The sequence below is a fragment of the Sycon ciliatum genome, chromosome 13, assembly GCF_964019385.1.
Source record: "Sycon ciliatum chromosome 13, ocSycCili1.1, whole genome shotgun sequence".
Lineage (NCBI taxonomy): Eukaryota > Metazoa > Porifera > Calcarea > Leucosolenida > Sycettidae > Sycon > Sycon ciliatum.
Window position 1 is genome coordinate 19132314 of NC_088655.1, and position 15413 is coordinate 19147726.

General features: G+C 47.4%; 1 protein-coding gene across 1 annotated transcript in view; it reads right to left on the minus strand.

Moving 5' to 3' along the window:
- The window catches only part of LOC135829721 (uncharacterized), a 193439-nt gene extending 179917 nt beyond the window's left edge, over positions 1–13522 (minus strand). The window contains exons 1-3 of the mRNA XM_065342114.1: positions 13218–13522; positions 7154–7224; positions 5689–5864 (exon numbers count right to left, since the gene is read on the minus strand). Of these exons, the coding sequence (XP_065198186.1) occupies positions 5689–5864; positions 7154–7171 (194 nt within the window). The 5' untranslated portion in view covers positions 7172–7224; positions 13218–13522. The remainder of the gene's footprint in view (positions 1–5688; positions 5865–7153; positions 7225–13217) is intronic.
- Between the last annotated feature and the right edge of the window lie 1891 nt (positions 13523–15413).

The window sequence follows — 15413 nt, forward strand, 5'->3', positions numbered from 1 at the left end:
CGGGCTGGCAGTGTCCGTACCAGTTGGTGCTGGTGCTGCTCCTCTTGCTGGTGGTGAGTGGAGTGCCGGTGCTGGTTAGCAACTTCCCTCGCCGCTCGGGGTGTGTCATGGTGGTCAGGATTAGGGGACCGTCAATCCAATGCAGCTTGTACAGGCATGTGAGTGCTGCGTCTTGACGCCGAACAGTGAAGCTTGGGAGATACGACCCTGGGCCGATGAGCTATAGCTTTAGGGCTCGGTGCTGTACCTGGTCCAGCAGGTTCAGGGTGGACTGGGACGTACCCAACCATGAAAGCGGGCAGTACCCAAGTACTGGGCGGACGAAGCCGCGATACACGGCATACGTGGCCTTGTTTGGCCGATCCTTCCTCATGAAGCCAAGATGTTGGTGACAAAGGACTGCAACTAAGTCTTGTCGAATGTGGGAGCGAAGGAGAGGCTCCGATCGAAGAGCAAACCAAGCAACTTCAGCTCCTCCACTTCTCCTGTGGCCACCCCATAGAAATTGGCTGGAGGGATCGGCCAGGGTTGATGGTGTCGCGAAATCGTCCGGTTTTGCATGGGTCTTCGGAGGCAGGCAAAGTGGGTTGGTATAATACCATGATTGAGAAACGAGAGGTACCAGGTTCAAGTCCTGCTTGGAAGCGGAAGGATTTTTTCCAACCGTGCTGCGACCCACAGTTAATTGGGAACTCGTGGCCTGGCATGAGTAAAACATGGATGTGGCAAAATGGGATTTAGGCCTTTGGCCTATGGTTGGTGGATCTGATCTATCCTCCCCCACCGTTTAGGAGCCGCATCTGACGCCTGATCATGGAGTGGTGGCGTCCCACGGAAGCGGAAAGGTGGTTCTTGACCAGGGAGTTGTACGACTCCTTGTTCTTGACCTGCCCAGCACGCGAACCCGTCAAACTTTTTTGTTGTTGTTCGAGTAGCTTCCCCTTTAATTGATCTTCACATCTTTGCACCACACTCATTGTGTGGAATGTTGCTTTGCGTCCTTGAATCGTGATTTAGCCGTATTGTCCAATGGTCGTGCCAGTATCGTCATAGACATGCATGTACATCCGCCAACGTACTTCCAAGCTGAGACTTTCAGCTCCTGCTTGTTTGGTTGCGAGTTTTCTGCCTCCAGACGGATAGTGGCCCCTGTGACTTCCTGCATAAGACCAGCAGCACACCCAACAAGCACCAACGACATTGCCCTAACAGACCAGCTGAACAAGGCAATAGCCCTCAGTCGGCAGGAGGCGTATTTGGAGGGAGAGAGCTACCCGAGCCACGGGTCTCGTTAACAAAATACGCCCGGATTTGACAGCAACACAGGTGCTATTAGTGGAGACTGCCGAGGAAAAGGGCGTATCGTCTTGGGTAACGGCGGAACCATCATCCCAAATGCAGATGGTGATCAACAAATCAGATTTCCAACATGCATTCTTCATCCGCTACGGTCTGCAGCATGACTGCCTGCCGCTGACTTGTGTATGTGGTGCTGCAATGACAATGGACCATGCGATGCTGTGTCCGGCAGGAGGCTACCCCATGGCACGCCACAACGAGATCCGGGACTTGTTGCCTGATGTGATGCGTGAGGCCGTCAGGGATGTTGAGATAGAACCGCCTCTACTGCCATATGATGGTGAGCGGCTCCAAGGCAGGATAGCCAACCCCTGGGCAGGGGCCCGCCTGGACATCCGGGCGTGTGGCTTCTGGACGAGACAGCAGGATGCTTTTTTGATATCCGGGTTACACACCCAAAAGCAAGCTTGCTGTCGCGTCGGGAAGTCATCAGCCAGCTCCGAACTCATGAACAGATGAAGAAGCGCCAGTACGGGGAGCGAGTGACAACAGTGGACAGAGGTACGTTTACACCTCTAGTTTTCTCTACCTCGGGCATGATTGGCAGAGAGTGTTCAATGGCCCTGAAGACACTAGCATGCCTGATAGCGGGGAAAAACGTCGACCGGCATCTATCGGCCATCATGGATCACCTCCGCTGCAAGCTGTCATTCTGCCTTGTGCGATGGGCAGTCACCTGTTTGCATGGTCCGAGATCAAATTTTTTTAGGTAAAAGCGAAGTTCCAGAGGTGCAACATTAGCTATCGTCAAACAGTCGTTGGAAGACGCGTACGGGGACAAGCCGAAACCTCTGCGGATGGCCAGCGTGCTCCGTCTCAAAAGTCTCTGATAGCATAGTGCTCAAACAATGAACATAATAATAAATAAAATATGCTGGCATAGTCCAGGGTTGACTTTATCAGTGATAGATTGAACATATGACGACCTTCGTGGTTTATGTTCTTCTTGCCGTGTCTGAAGTCTGAATGCACCAAGCTTCTGGTGTACCTTCTGCAGCACCGTCTCAATCTGCATGTCGAAGGCTTGATGGTCGTCGATGATGACCCCCAGGTACTTTGCGCTTTGCGACATTGGGATCCTGTTAGGTTCACACTAAATGGCTAGCATGGGTGGAATTACCTGCCCTTGCGAGCCTCCATATTTGGCGATTTTTCGTGATTTTATCGCACACAGTTTTTTTAAACTTAACTTATCTTCAATTTATTGCATTCCCAACTCATCACAACCACGCGCTCTTCAGCTGAACCATACAGACACCAGCAAGGACACTTCCGTTGAGAGATAATATTGTTCCACGCCTCTAGACAGCTGATGAGCTCCAAAAGGGAGAGAAACAGCTGTCTAGAGGCGTGGAACAATATTATCTCTCAACGGAAGTGTCCTTGCTGGTGTCTGTATGGTTCGGCTGAAGAGCGCGTGGTTGTGATGAGTTGGGAATGCAATAAATTGAAAATATGGCCGAAAGCTCTGTCGCAATATTTAGTTCTTTTAAAACTTATCTTCATACTTCTCAATTCAATGGGACACTTCAACTGTGCAGAAACCGTGAAAATACTACACATGTGAAGTAAAAGAAAAAGGCCCAACCCTGCCCTGCCAGCTATTTGGGCTTACTCGGGTTGCCATGGCAAATAATAATATTAAAGAAGTAAAGACTACAAAAGTAATGACGGGAAGTGCCAGCTTCGGCAGCAACTAGGGAGGCAGAAGAAGAGACAGGTGCATGCACAGCGAACACAGAGCGGCTACCACGCAGGCACATGGCACTTGCTCTCAGTAAAGCAAAGCTAACGTGGCAGCGGATGAATGACATGACAACCGAATACGGTTCGCTGCTTTTCTCAGCAATGAGGGATGCAATACGCTTGTAAAGCGAGGCAGATTGCTTGCCCATGCCCCGGGTTGTCGAGAAGACCAACGGGACAAATGAAGCATGCTTGATCTCCCGCAGCCTCTCTTCGTACGATCTCTTCTTTGCTTTCTCATGGCGAACGTAGGTGGCAGAAATGGACGGGGACTGGTTCGAAGACGCAAAATGATTGAAAACCCGGACGTCGAAGAAGGTGAGTTCGAACCGCCCTCCCCACACTCCATTTGATGCTACGTCTAAGCAAGCCTGGTGGTCGCGGATGGCGGTGCGATCGCGAAGCTGCTCCCCACTCAGGGGCTCCAGATGAGGCTCCACAGATACGTTGGTGGCAACACGCTTCAAGAATCCAGCGGTCATATCCCGGATCTCGTTGTGCCTGATGGTAGGGTAACCGCCGGTGGGGCACGAGAGGGATGGGCCACTGTAAACTGGCTTCCACAAACGCACCCTGAAGGCATTTGCTGTGGCTGCCAGTTGTACCTTCGGTGCACTCCATCGCGAAACTCCGCTTTGGAGAGGACAAATCTATGTCGCTTCAAGGGCCTGCAGGTCAGCCAACTGGGAGAGCCCTTCTCTGCAGCCAGGTCGACTACAGGCTGCTTGGCCTCCAGCAGACTGGAGCGGAGCAGCAGGGCTTGGGTTTTGACAGCATTCCGTGCTGTTATCCTCACCTCCGCCTTGGCAGTGCGAACAAGACTGGTTGCAGAGCCGAGCGCCATAGTCAGCAGCTTGATGTTGGTCTGCAAGGACTCAGTCACCCTACCCAATGCATCATACCGGGATGCGAGATCCATAGGATTGTCCAGCCCGAGCCCTCCGTGGCGACATGGAAGCGCAAGAATGGACCTTTCCTCCGAGTTGACAATATGGCCCGTAAGATCGCGGTTGAGCCTCTCCATTAGCAGCTTCTCCACAGGCGTCAGAGCAGCTGCAGCTGTTGGTGTGGTGCGGCAGAGGAAAGACCACATATTCTGCAGGCCTTGTGTGAGTGCAGCGGATGCAGCTTATGGTTGCGTGTCCGCATACGAGAACAACTTCTCCACGTGGTTGAGCCATCTTGTAACCTTCTGCTCAACAAAGCTATCCAGGAAGGAAGGGGTACCAATTGTCGAACCCAGGTGCCGGCAACCATCGACGCGGATGTCAACTCTGGTGTCGGCGAACATCTCCACTGCTCGATCATAATGCTCCGGTTTAACCAGGAGAACCGACTTGGACGGGTTCAGGTGATAGCCGTAGGCAGGACCTTGCTCTGCTAGGCTATGCCACCATGCACGTACAGAGATCAGCTTGCCACCTGCTCCTGAGTCATCAGCAAACCAGGCTTGCACAGTACTGGCAGTAGAGACTGACAGCAGCAAAGGAAGCACACCTAGCACACCTAGAGCATACAGAGGCATTGCAATCGGGTCCTCCTGCGTGGTACCTTCGGAAGAGAGGATGACTTCTCCACCGACAAAGAGCTGTGCGGGTTGCCTGTAAGTGTTAATGACAACTGGTGACATGGCTGGACAAAGGTGTTGGATGTTCGGCAGATACACAGCAGGATTCAAGCAATTGAACGCGTTTCAGGCGTCTGCTAGAAGGAGGCCTTCCGTTTCGTCATCTGCGAAAACTTCTCTCATGGCATGAATAGTGGCTTCTACCCTCACTCGTGACGAGCACAAAGCTGTAGGCTGTCGGCTGCTTCAAGGATGCCGTCTCGCAGAAGGCTGAGGATGTCTTTGCCCACAATCGGCCTTAAAACCTCCCCTATGCCGATGGGCATGACACCCGGTTTGTTGTCCAATGGGATTAGGCGACATGACGTGTAGGATTGCAGTGACCAGGGGTCTGCCAGTGCAATGCTGCAAATTTTGAAATTTGAAATGGGTGCAAAAAGGGTACCAGAACTGGGGTTCGAACCGCACAGTGCACCGTACAGGGTCAAGAAGCCTGGATTTTGATGGTTTTTCCCAATTCAGTGCTTTCGGGGCAACAATTGGCCTAGATCCAAATACTTGTTGGGGCTTGATATTGGGAGAAATATACTTCAGAAACAGAATTGGAAGAGGGTTCCATAGGGGATTTCAGAAATAAATTCTTAAAAAAAAACTCAAATTTTGACCCATTCATGGCCAAAAGCTAGAAGTTCGTCTTTTTATGGATCGACTGTAGTAAGACAATTGGACAAACCGGTTTAACTACAACTCGAAAACGGAAGGCAACAGATTACCCAACTTGGGAGGCTCAAAGGTTTGTAAAAATGCATAAAGAGGGGAAGCCAATGATGGACAAGTTTGTCTCAATATCCTTGTCCGTTTTGTGCCTTGTTGTCACACTATCTGACGGTACATTATCTCGCTACCTTGGTGGACTGTTAGTCATAACAAGTAACTTATAGGTCCCTTTCTCTTTACATATCACTATTGGCTAAACATCCGAGTTTAAACAAGCAAGAGCCTGGATTATATCTTACAATCCTGTTGTGTTCACCGGCAAGCCAGTCGGTACTGACGTTAAACTGCGGGAGTAGCAGTGCAGCACATCAGGAGCTGGACAGCTGCATTGTACTGGGCATTGTTGTGCCCTGGTGCACCCTGACATGACAAGTATGAGAACTACAGTCATGCAGGTGAGAAGACGTGCGGACGCCTGTGCAAAGATGGACAGACCAAGTACGCAATAATGACATGCACACATCACACATATAAGGCTCATTGCATGTATTCAACATGGTGGGGAAATCCCCACCGGGCATGCCAAACTTCATTATTTTTCATGAATTCCTAGGATAATTTCCCAATTACTCAACCAGACCTGCACAGATCCTCATCATGTCAAACTTATCCTTTCAAGTGTCCTTTACAGGGAAGGTTTGTAACTTCACTTCAAATAATTATAGTCAACAACGACAACGATGGCGACGACAGCGGCGGTGACGACGACGACGATGACGATAACAACAACAACAACAACAACAACAACAACAACAACAATTTCTCTTGTTGGCCACAGGCCATCGTGAGAATAAAAGATTTTCAACGACACCAACAACAAGCAAATTGCCGTGATTTGCTAATTGGCCTCATACTCAAAAGCATTTCCAACCGGCAGGTTAGTTATGAGAGTTGTCAGTACATATTTTAGGAGTTCAACAGTACATATTTCACTGCCACGATGCATAGCAGAATGGAACGCTGAGCCGCTACATGCGTCTGTCGAGAAGATTGTGCAAGGTTTAGGCTCAAGAACGACTTGACTGTCACCGCCGAGAGTCGAACCAGGAACCTTCGCCATAGGGCAGCAATACTCTAATAACTACGGTATAGTATATTTCTGCTATTAACAGTGACCACTGAACAGCTACTCTGATCTTCGAAAGAACACTTGAACACGTTGCATGGACGTAGATTTTCAGTACAGCAAACTGGTAGAGAAACAATGACCCATCCTAGTTTTTAATTCAATCGGATTTCCCGTCCCTCAAACATATTGAACCGCAGCCTGAGAAAGGACACAATCCAGGGCAAAGAATTACATGTATCATGCAGAGCATTGAGCTTCGTTCAAAATAGACTTTCCAAATCATGTGGACAGGAAGATGCCGGACCGCACTGCAGTGCACAGCCATTTGTTCGAGTCAGGACATGGAAATTATGGGTCCGCACCTTCGTAGGTCATTGTCCTGAGCACGATTTAAGCGAGTTGAAATATCACTTATTCTTTGCCACTAGTTGATTAACTAATGACGTCATATGTTATGATGGTATAGATGATGATGTTGCTCTTGTCGTTGAAGCTTCCATTGAAACGTATAATTTGATTCATAGTTTTAAGGCATGTCACAGTTTTGCGCAGCTCCCGGTCCCGGACTGACCAGGGTAACAAGGTTCACTTACGAGTGAGCTTTTTCCCTTGCAAAACGCCCGTATCAAGCCTACCTTGAGAGGAGTCTCCATGACGAACACGTCCACTAGGGGAACGTGGTGTCGCTGGTCCAGGCCTTCACAGCCTGAATGGCAAAGAGAGGAAATGCAATTGCTGGTATGTTCATGAAAATGTAATTTTTAATGACTGGCCCGAAACGTCATAACTTTTTTCGACATCACAACGAGAGAGCTTGGAAGCTCAGGGCCCTACGCTATGCTTTTTTGCCTTGATGACCTAGACAAAAAAGCATAGAGATGTTATAAATTCTTATAAATTTCTCCTTTTTTTTAAAGACATTAAACCTGGAATTCGAACCCGCACTATCGCGCGCCCTGCATGCACCCCCTTACACTTCGCATGCATACTAATTCTTCCAAGTTGCTTCACGTTATGATCTTGCATTTGAAAGCCCTATTTGAATATGCATTGTGGCCAGCCGTCTTTGATGGTACGGTACGGGACAGGTACGGGACAGGTACGGTACGGGAACGGAAAAGGTACGGTCGAGGGTAATACGACACCGTCTACCGCCTTGATGACGGCAAAAAAAGAAATGGGATGTTATAAATTTTTCAATTCTATTTTTTTCAGGCCTTACCTGGGATTCGAACCCGCACTATCGCTCTACATGCATTCCCCCATACACTTCGCATTCATACTCATTCTTCCAAGTTGCTTCACGTTATGATCCTGCGTTTGAAAGCCCTATTTGAATATTGCGGCCAGCTGTATGTGGCCAGCTGTGTTTGATGGTACGGTACGGTACGGGACAGATACGGGATAGCGCCAGGCGTGACACAAACACACAAACAAACAAACAAATACCAAACGAGAGAGCTTGGAAGCTCAGGGCCCTACGCTATGCTTTTTTTGCCTTGATGACCTAGACAAAAAAAGCGTAGGGATGTTATAAATTCTTATAAGTTTCTACTTTTTGTTTTTAGACATAACCTGGGATTCGAACCCGCACTATCGCCCTGCATGCATCCCCCGATACACTTCGCATACATACTAATTCTTCCAAGTTGCTTCACGTTATGATCTTGTATTTGAAAGCCCTATTTGAATATGCATTGTGGCCAGCCGTCTTTGAATGTACGGTACGGTACGGGATAGGTACGGGACAGGTACGGGACAGGCACGGAAAAGGTACGGTCGAGGGTAATACGACACCGTCTACCGCCTTGATGACGGCAAAAAAAGAAAAGGGATGTTATAAATTTTTCAATTCTATTTTTTCTGGCATTAGGCCACACTTTGTTTTTTCTATGTTTCTCGTCATCGCCCGCGTAGGTTTTCAGAAATTTCGGAAGAAAAAAAACGTTCATACTACGTACATGTATGTGCGCTGCACATGCTGGAGCAGCTAGATGCGTCAATCAAAATCGTAAATGTTTGCACCGCAGCAGCAAAGGAGCGCTCCCCGTCCGTTCTCTGCGATGAAAGCTGCCATGACGAAGCTTTCAGTCGTTCACTGCCTGAGCCTCATGGGTCCCAGGAATACCGTAAGTCGGACGAGTTCCGTGGCAACTGGCGTCTGTGGAACGATGTCGTGAGCAGAAAATCCAAGCAATAGACGCATGGCGAGGAAAAGATGAGCAGCGTGGAGACAAGAGTTTGATAAGCGGACACAAGAACGTTGAAGTAACAAAACCAAAAATGACCAGTGGGAAAGCGTTTGTTGATGCGATAGCAGATACATGTAAATGTATGTTCTCTTCGCCATCTCGTATTCATCAAACTTTATACTCTCATCGTTGCTGTTTGACTGATATTCGCGGGCTGATGTGATAATGTAGTGCAATCATGTATGGGACTACATGTACATGATTGTACAATGTAGTACTGTATACATGGTATACGCAGTGTCTTGTATGAATCACGCATATACATGGACATTGTAAAATGTATACAGTTTTCAGTAGAAATTGTTCTTGTTTTTTCCTTGGCTTTTGTTTTTTTTCCGCCCACCCGCATACCTTTTGTTAAAATATGCCGACGAGAAACATAGAAAAAACAAAGTGTGGCCTTACCTGGGATTCGAACCCGCGCTATCACCACACATGCATTCCCCCATACACTTCGCATCCATACTCATTCTTCCAAGTTGCTTCACGTTATGATCTTGCGTTTGAAAGCCCTATTTGAATATTGCGGCCAGCTGTATGTGGCCAGCTGTGTTTGATGGTACGGTACGGTACGGACCAGATACGGGATAGCGCCAGGCATGACACAAACACACAAACACACAAACAAACACCAAACGAGAGAGCTTGGAAGCTCAGGGCCCTACGCTATGCTTTTTTGCCTTGATGACCTAGACAAAAAAAGCATACGGATGTTATAAATTCTTTAAAAATTCCTTTTTTTTAAGACAACCTGGGATTCGAACCCGCACTATCGCGCCCTGCATGCATCCCTGGTCTTTAAAAAATTCCTTTTTTTAAAGACATAACCTGGGATTCGAACCCGCACTATCGCGCCCTGCATGCATCCCCCGATACACTTCGCATACATACTAATTATTCCAAGTTGCTTCACATTATGATCTTGCATTTGAAAGCCCTATTTGAATATGCATTGTGGCCGGCCGTCTTTGATGGTACGGTACGGTAGGGATAGGTACGGGACAGGTACGATCGAGGGTAATACGACACCGTCTCCCGTACCGTACCGTACCATCAAACACAGCTGGCCACATACAGCTGCCCGCAATATTCAAATAGGGCTTTCAAACGCAAGATCATAACGTGAAGCAACTTGGAAGAATGGGTATGAATGCGAAGTGTATGGGGGAATGCATGTAGGGCGATAGTGCGGGTTCGAATCCCAGGATATGCCTGAAAAAAATAAGAGAATTGAAAAATTTATAACATCCCTATGATTTTTTGCCTTCAGATACGGGATAGCGCCAGGCGTGACACAAACAAACAAACAAACAAACAAACACACAAACAAATACCAAATTAAAGCTGTGTGGACCCTGGCTAGCGCCAGACGTTACTGAAGTAACGTCTTCTGCATAGCTACGGGAATTAAAGCTGTGTGGACCCTGGCTAGCGCAAGACGTTACTGAAGTAACGTCTTCTGCATAGCTACGGGAATAAAATTAATTTTTCATCAAGCGTATGCGGCGATTCTGAATAGCAACTGAATAGAGCGGTTGTCAATTGACAAACCCCCTTTTCTTCATCACGCAACTGCGTGATGTCCACCACTTTCTTAGAAAATGTATTTTGATTGCACAAAGAAAATGAAGATTATGCATTTCTGATGGTAATTTTACTATAGTTTAGTGTGCGATTAGAGTTGCTGAGCCACTTCAAGCAACTCCGGCCAAGCTACAGGTGCTCTTGTCTTGCCTGACACTCCCGGTATGGTTTCCATTCCATTGCGTATCTTGGTAAAAATGGCAACTTTGTCCGGTATACCCTATCCTTGATCATGTACATGCAATTATCCCTTCACTGTGCATAGTTCGAAACTCTCCCCCCCCCCCACCCGCACACACACACACACACACAATGGTTGCCTCTTTGCGTTGTCATACCACAACCATTCAACACGGTGAACCCCTCGATAGGCGATTTGCCTTTGGGTAGGGTCCAGCGGATAATGCCGGCATTATATTCGGCATTATGAGACTATCCGAGCATCAGAGCGTTATGGAGCATTAGAAAGGAACAAGACGAGCATTATGACTGTGAGGTTTGAGCAGCATAACAAGTTTCATAGTGGATAATGTGGGGAAATATCAAGTTTTTGGCAACAATCGGCTAAAGCCATGAGGTGCAACGCCACAGTGTATTGTACCGACACATGACTTTGTGATTTGTAGACATGGAACACCTTTAGCACTAATGCTACATTTACCTGACTACATACATGTAATGCCATTGCTGCATAAAGTCTTCATGTAGCAATGTGGTCAAGTAAATGTACAGGTGATGTAGCATGCCCAACATTGCAACTGAGGCTGTTACACAAAATCCGTAACGATGATTTACGAGGAGTTCTTTTTTACAAATCATGGAAAGCCATGGAGGAGACTAGACGTACGCGAAGTGAACATAGTTCGAGTTCTTTTTTTACAAATCATGGAAAGCCATGGAAGAGACTAGACGTACGCGAAGTGAACATCAAAGAGACGAAGAGGAGTTTCCCTGTTATGCCATAGGCTCTGGCCATAGCATCTCTAACGATACTGAAGAAAACACTGATGTACTGAAAGATTATATTTGGACCTGGATGAAGGAGCGGCTATAAACAGGAAGAGCATGTTCCAAATAACTGCCTTTGCCGAGTCCAGGTCAGCAGGCTCGAAAAGAACTAGAATTTCTCATGGACGTAGTACCAAGTCGATTTGAGTGCTCAGGAGCGCGTGTCTAACTTTCGTGGTGAAGCACGTACAGTTCGTCGTGGACGATTTGAATGCAAGGCCTACAGTCAGGTGCTATCAGAAAAGAAGAGTATTGTGGCCAACCATTTGCAACCTCAGAAGAAGAAGAAGACAGCGCAAGCAGAGGATGTAGAGCGGCGAAATAACTTCTGACGACATGTTTTCAGGATTTCCGCAAATGGGAGAGATCTCGATCTGAGATCGTCTCTCTACTGGCCTCACGTGAGCTGTTTCAGATGAAGACATTTTTCACAGAGTGTAAGCGGTGACAGCTTGTCTGCAGGCAGGAATACTACTTCCCATTATGCTTCCAGCATCCAAATGATCACCAGCAATAATGGTAATTTGATACACCCACTACGGAGCCACAGCCCTGCATCAAAGTTGCAATAGAGAGCAGCCAATGGAGATGCGATCATGTCTTATAGTGCTAAGAAGTGTAGCAGCGTCAGAGGCAGATCAACTAAATGCGTCCTTTCCTGAAAGTTTGACAATGTGCAGCCTTTCTTCCATTTTTGTTCCAAAACAAGAGCATTATAGCCCTTGTTGAAGCATTTTAATCAGCATTACAAGGCAGTTTTTGGAGCATTATGATAAGCATTATACGAACATTTTCGGAGCATTATCCGCTGGACCCTACCTTTGGGTCATCCTAATAAAGTTCTTATTATTATTGGTGCCGACAGGTGGAATGCGCTGCCTCCATCTTGTCGCCTGGCTGGGTCGCCTGCTTTGTTTCGCGCAAAGTCACATTTAGGGTTCCCAGTAAAAAGGCAACATTGCCTGTTGGGAAATCCCTAATAAAATAATAAGAAAAAAATACGAAATTATAATAATGATAATCTTCATTAGTTTGAGGGAAAGACACCAACGGGAAAATACTAATAATAATAATTCAAAGGATCTGTCGGGGACGTGACCTGCCTGGAAAGAGAAAAAACGCCAGACCCACCAGGACTCGAACCCAGGACCTTGCTTGTCATGAGCAATGCTCTAACCACTGAGCTGTGGGACCAGGCTGAACCTAGAAGGCGCTGACAAGTTTTTCACTCCAAAGGCAGTCCACAACACGTGCCACACAATACTGATGGCACTTGGGTCTTTCCCTCCCCCAGGGCACCAACCACGGTCAGTTTCTGGAAACTACCAGAGGTGAAAGAAAGTGATTACTTTTTGAAAGGATTGGGAGAACTTCAAATTCAAAGGATCTAGCAGGGAAGTGAACTGCCTGGAAAGAGAAAAACCGCCAGACCCACCAGGACTCGAACCCGGGACCTTGCTTGTCATAAGCAATGCTCTAACCACTGAGCTATGGGACCGGGCTGAACCTAGAAGGCGCTGACAAGTTTTTCATTCCAAAGCCAGCTCACAACACGTGCCACACAAAGTCGGTGTCGTAGCATTGGCCGACAAATCGGCCTAGTGTGACCGAGGCATTAGGTGTACAGGGCCTGAGGCATACTGGTAGCATGCGGAAGCGAGGGCTAGTCTGTGTGTTTCTGAACATTCAGGCGATGCCGACACAGATCGCGCGAGTAATAATAAGGTTCAGTACCGTTTTGTCTCCTGTATTCGTGAGTACCATGCCACCACACAACAACAAACATGTCAATTGTTACATGTATTAAACGTTCGAGTCATGTAGATACATTGTAGAGATGGATTAAGCTACTCACGGATGAATGGTGGCGTGTACTATGATTCCGCGTCAGCTCCCTTTAGTCCAGCGAATAGTAACTCGGGTCAAGACTCCACAGGGAAACAATTCACCTACCTCAGCTGGCACGCAAATAATTGTGAACGTCTCCTGTGTATGGTGTGTTCCCCTTCACGTTTTACACTGCCCTCACTTGGGCAAAGACAACAGTTTGTGTTGGAGCGACATTCAGTGACTGAATCTATCATTGCACGCGTTCAAGAATTTGAACACAATGATCGTCGGTGTCAAAATGTATCCCGAGCGGCTTGTGTTTGAACACGCTGAGGGCTGGTGCTGCCTGTCACCTCGGTTCGCAAGTCTACGGTCAGTACATGTATCATCAGGCATACAAAGGACGGCTATCCGGGTTTGGTCACGGATTTATCAGACCCGTGGGCATCTTGTACCCGTACTCACAATCTAGGAATTTTGTCTTGCATGGCTGAGTGTGAAATTCTACAGATCGCTAGGTCTATGAATGAGCATTGGGATGAACGGTTCCACCGACTTTCGCGCTGAGCAGCTTCAACTCTAATATCCACGAGGCCAAATGTCAACAGCACGTCATGATTGTAAGCGAGTCGTGTCATCGAGTTTCTGAAAAACAAGGATTCACCGTGCAGTTGTCGGAGGTGATCGTCCGATCAACTGTCTGTACTGGTAGTTTCAGTCATTGCCTGTTGCCTTCTGGGTGGGTGGACACGCGTAATAACTGAAACTCGATTCTCGAGAATTGTGCCTAGCGCCTGCGTTGGTGCCAGAGGCGCTACTACCTGTCTTTTCGACTGTCAAGTCTGCACTGGGTCCGTCACTGGCGGGGGTGACAAAGCACATGCAAAATCTGCTAGCATAATACCGGTACACTGGATGATAGGCTGTACACTGTGCACTGGTCTTCGCATAGCATTAGCACCGACAGAAATCTACTAGTACAGTACATGATTGTACTACTTGAGAACGTGTTTATTCACAATACCAATTGTGCCAATCATTGTGCCAATCGCGTGAAACCATGAAGTCAGCACCAAAGCAAAAAGACAACGCAAATTCGGAAATAAATAGAACACTCAATTGAAAAATAAAAGGACCAAGGAACTACAAGTTACACTATAATGTCCGCTGACACCACCAGTTGCTAAACAATCAGCTCATGCCATAACAAGGCGCGACACTGACCGACGGTACTGACGTTCTACAACTAACTGGCTAACAGCTCTAGCACATCTTGGATGCGCACTCCATGAGCCCTCCAACTTGGAAGGTTCTATAACTTAGAACCTTCCAAGTTGGAAGGCTGTTGGAGGGCGCATCCAAGATGTGCTAGAGCTGTTAGCCAGTTAGTTGTAGAACGTCAGTACCGTCGGTCAGTGTCGCGCCTTGTTATGGCATGAGCTGATTGTTTAGCAACTGGTGGTGTTAGTTGACATTATAATTAATGTAACTTGTAGTTCCTTGGTCTTTTTTATTTTTTTGTAATTATTCCTTGGCTCTCCATCATCCGAGTTCATTCAATTGAAATGTAAGATTATTGTACTACATGTACAAGCAAATGTTGAACATTTCTGACAACATTATTAGAAGGTCAAGCTTGTCTCCTCAGGGGAGTCATGGTCCAGTCAACACATGTGCAGTTTCAGAACTGACACGAGTATGAGTAAACATCACACAAACTCGGAATTGCTTTCGCTTGTCTGTAGCCTTAGCTGTCATAATCCTGGCTTGAATTCAGCCAAACGGGACAGCGGGATGCAACAGCAAGGGACGACCGCGTTACTAACGTTAGCAGTACAGCCATGACTATAGATTACTGAACTCGTGGCCGACAGCGCTGCTGAGCTGGAATATGCGCAAACCAGAGTGAGCAGTGGAATGGAGCTGGCTCAGTGAATTCCCTAGAAAGGCGCCGGCTAGCTACAGGTGCAGTCTGACTGATTTGACAGATTGGCGTCATATTCAGTAGTTGTTGACATTCCTAGGAATTGCACCCAGGCTCAACACGACTGATCTGTGATCATACAGCATGGGGCTGTGTTCCCAGTAATAAGTTTTAAAGAAAATGGACAAATAGGTTTGCGCCCACACTGGAGCTCGCGCTTTGATCCGCCGACTTGACTTGACACTTGACTGACTCACGACTGCCATCCAGAGCATAAGTGAAGTCCATCGAATCTTC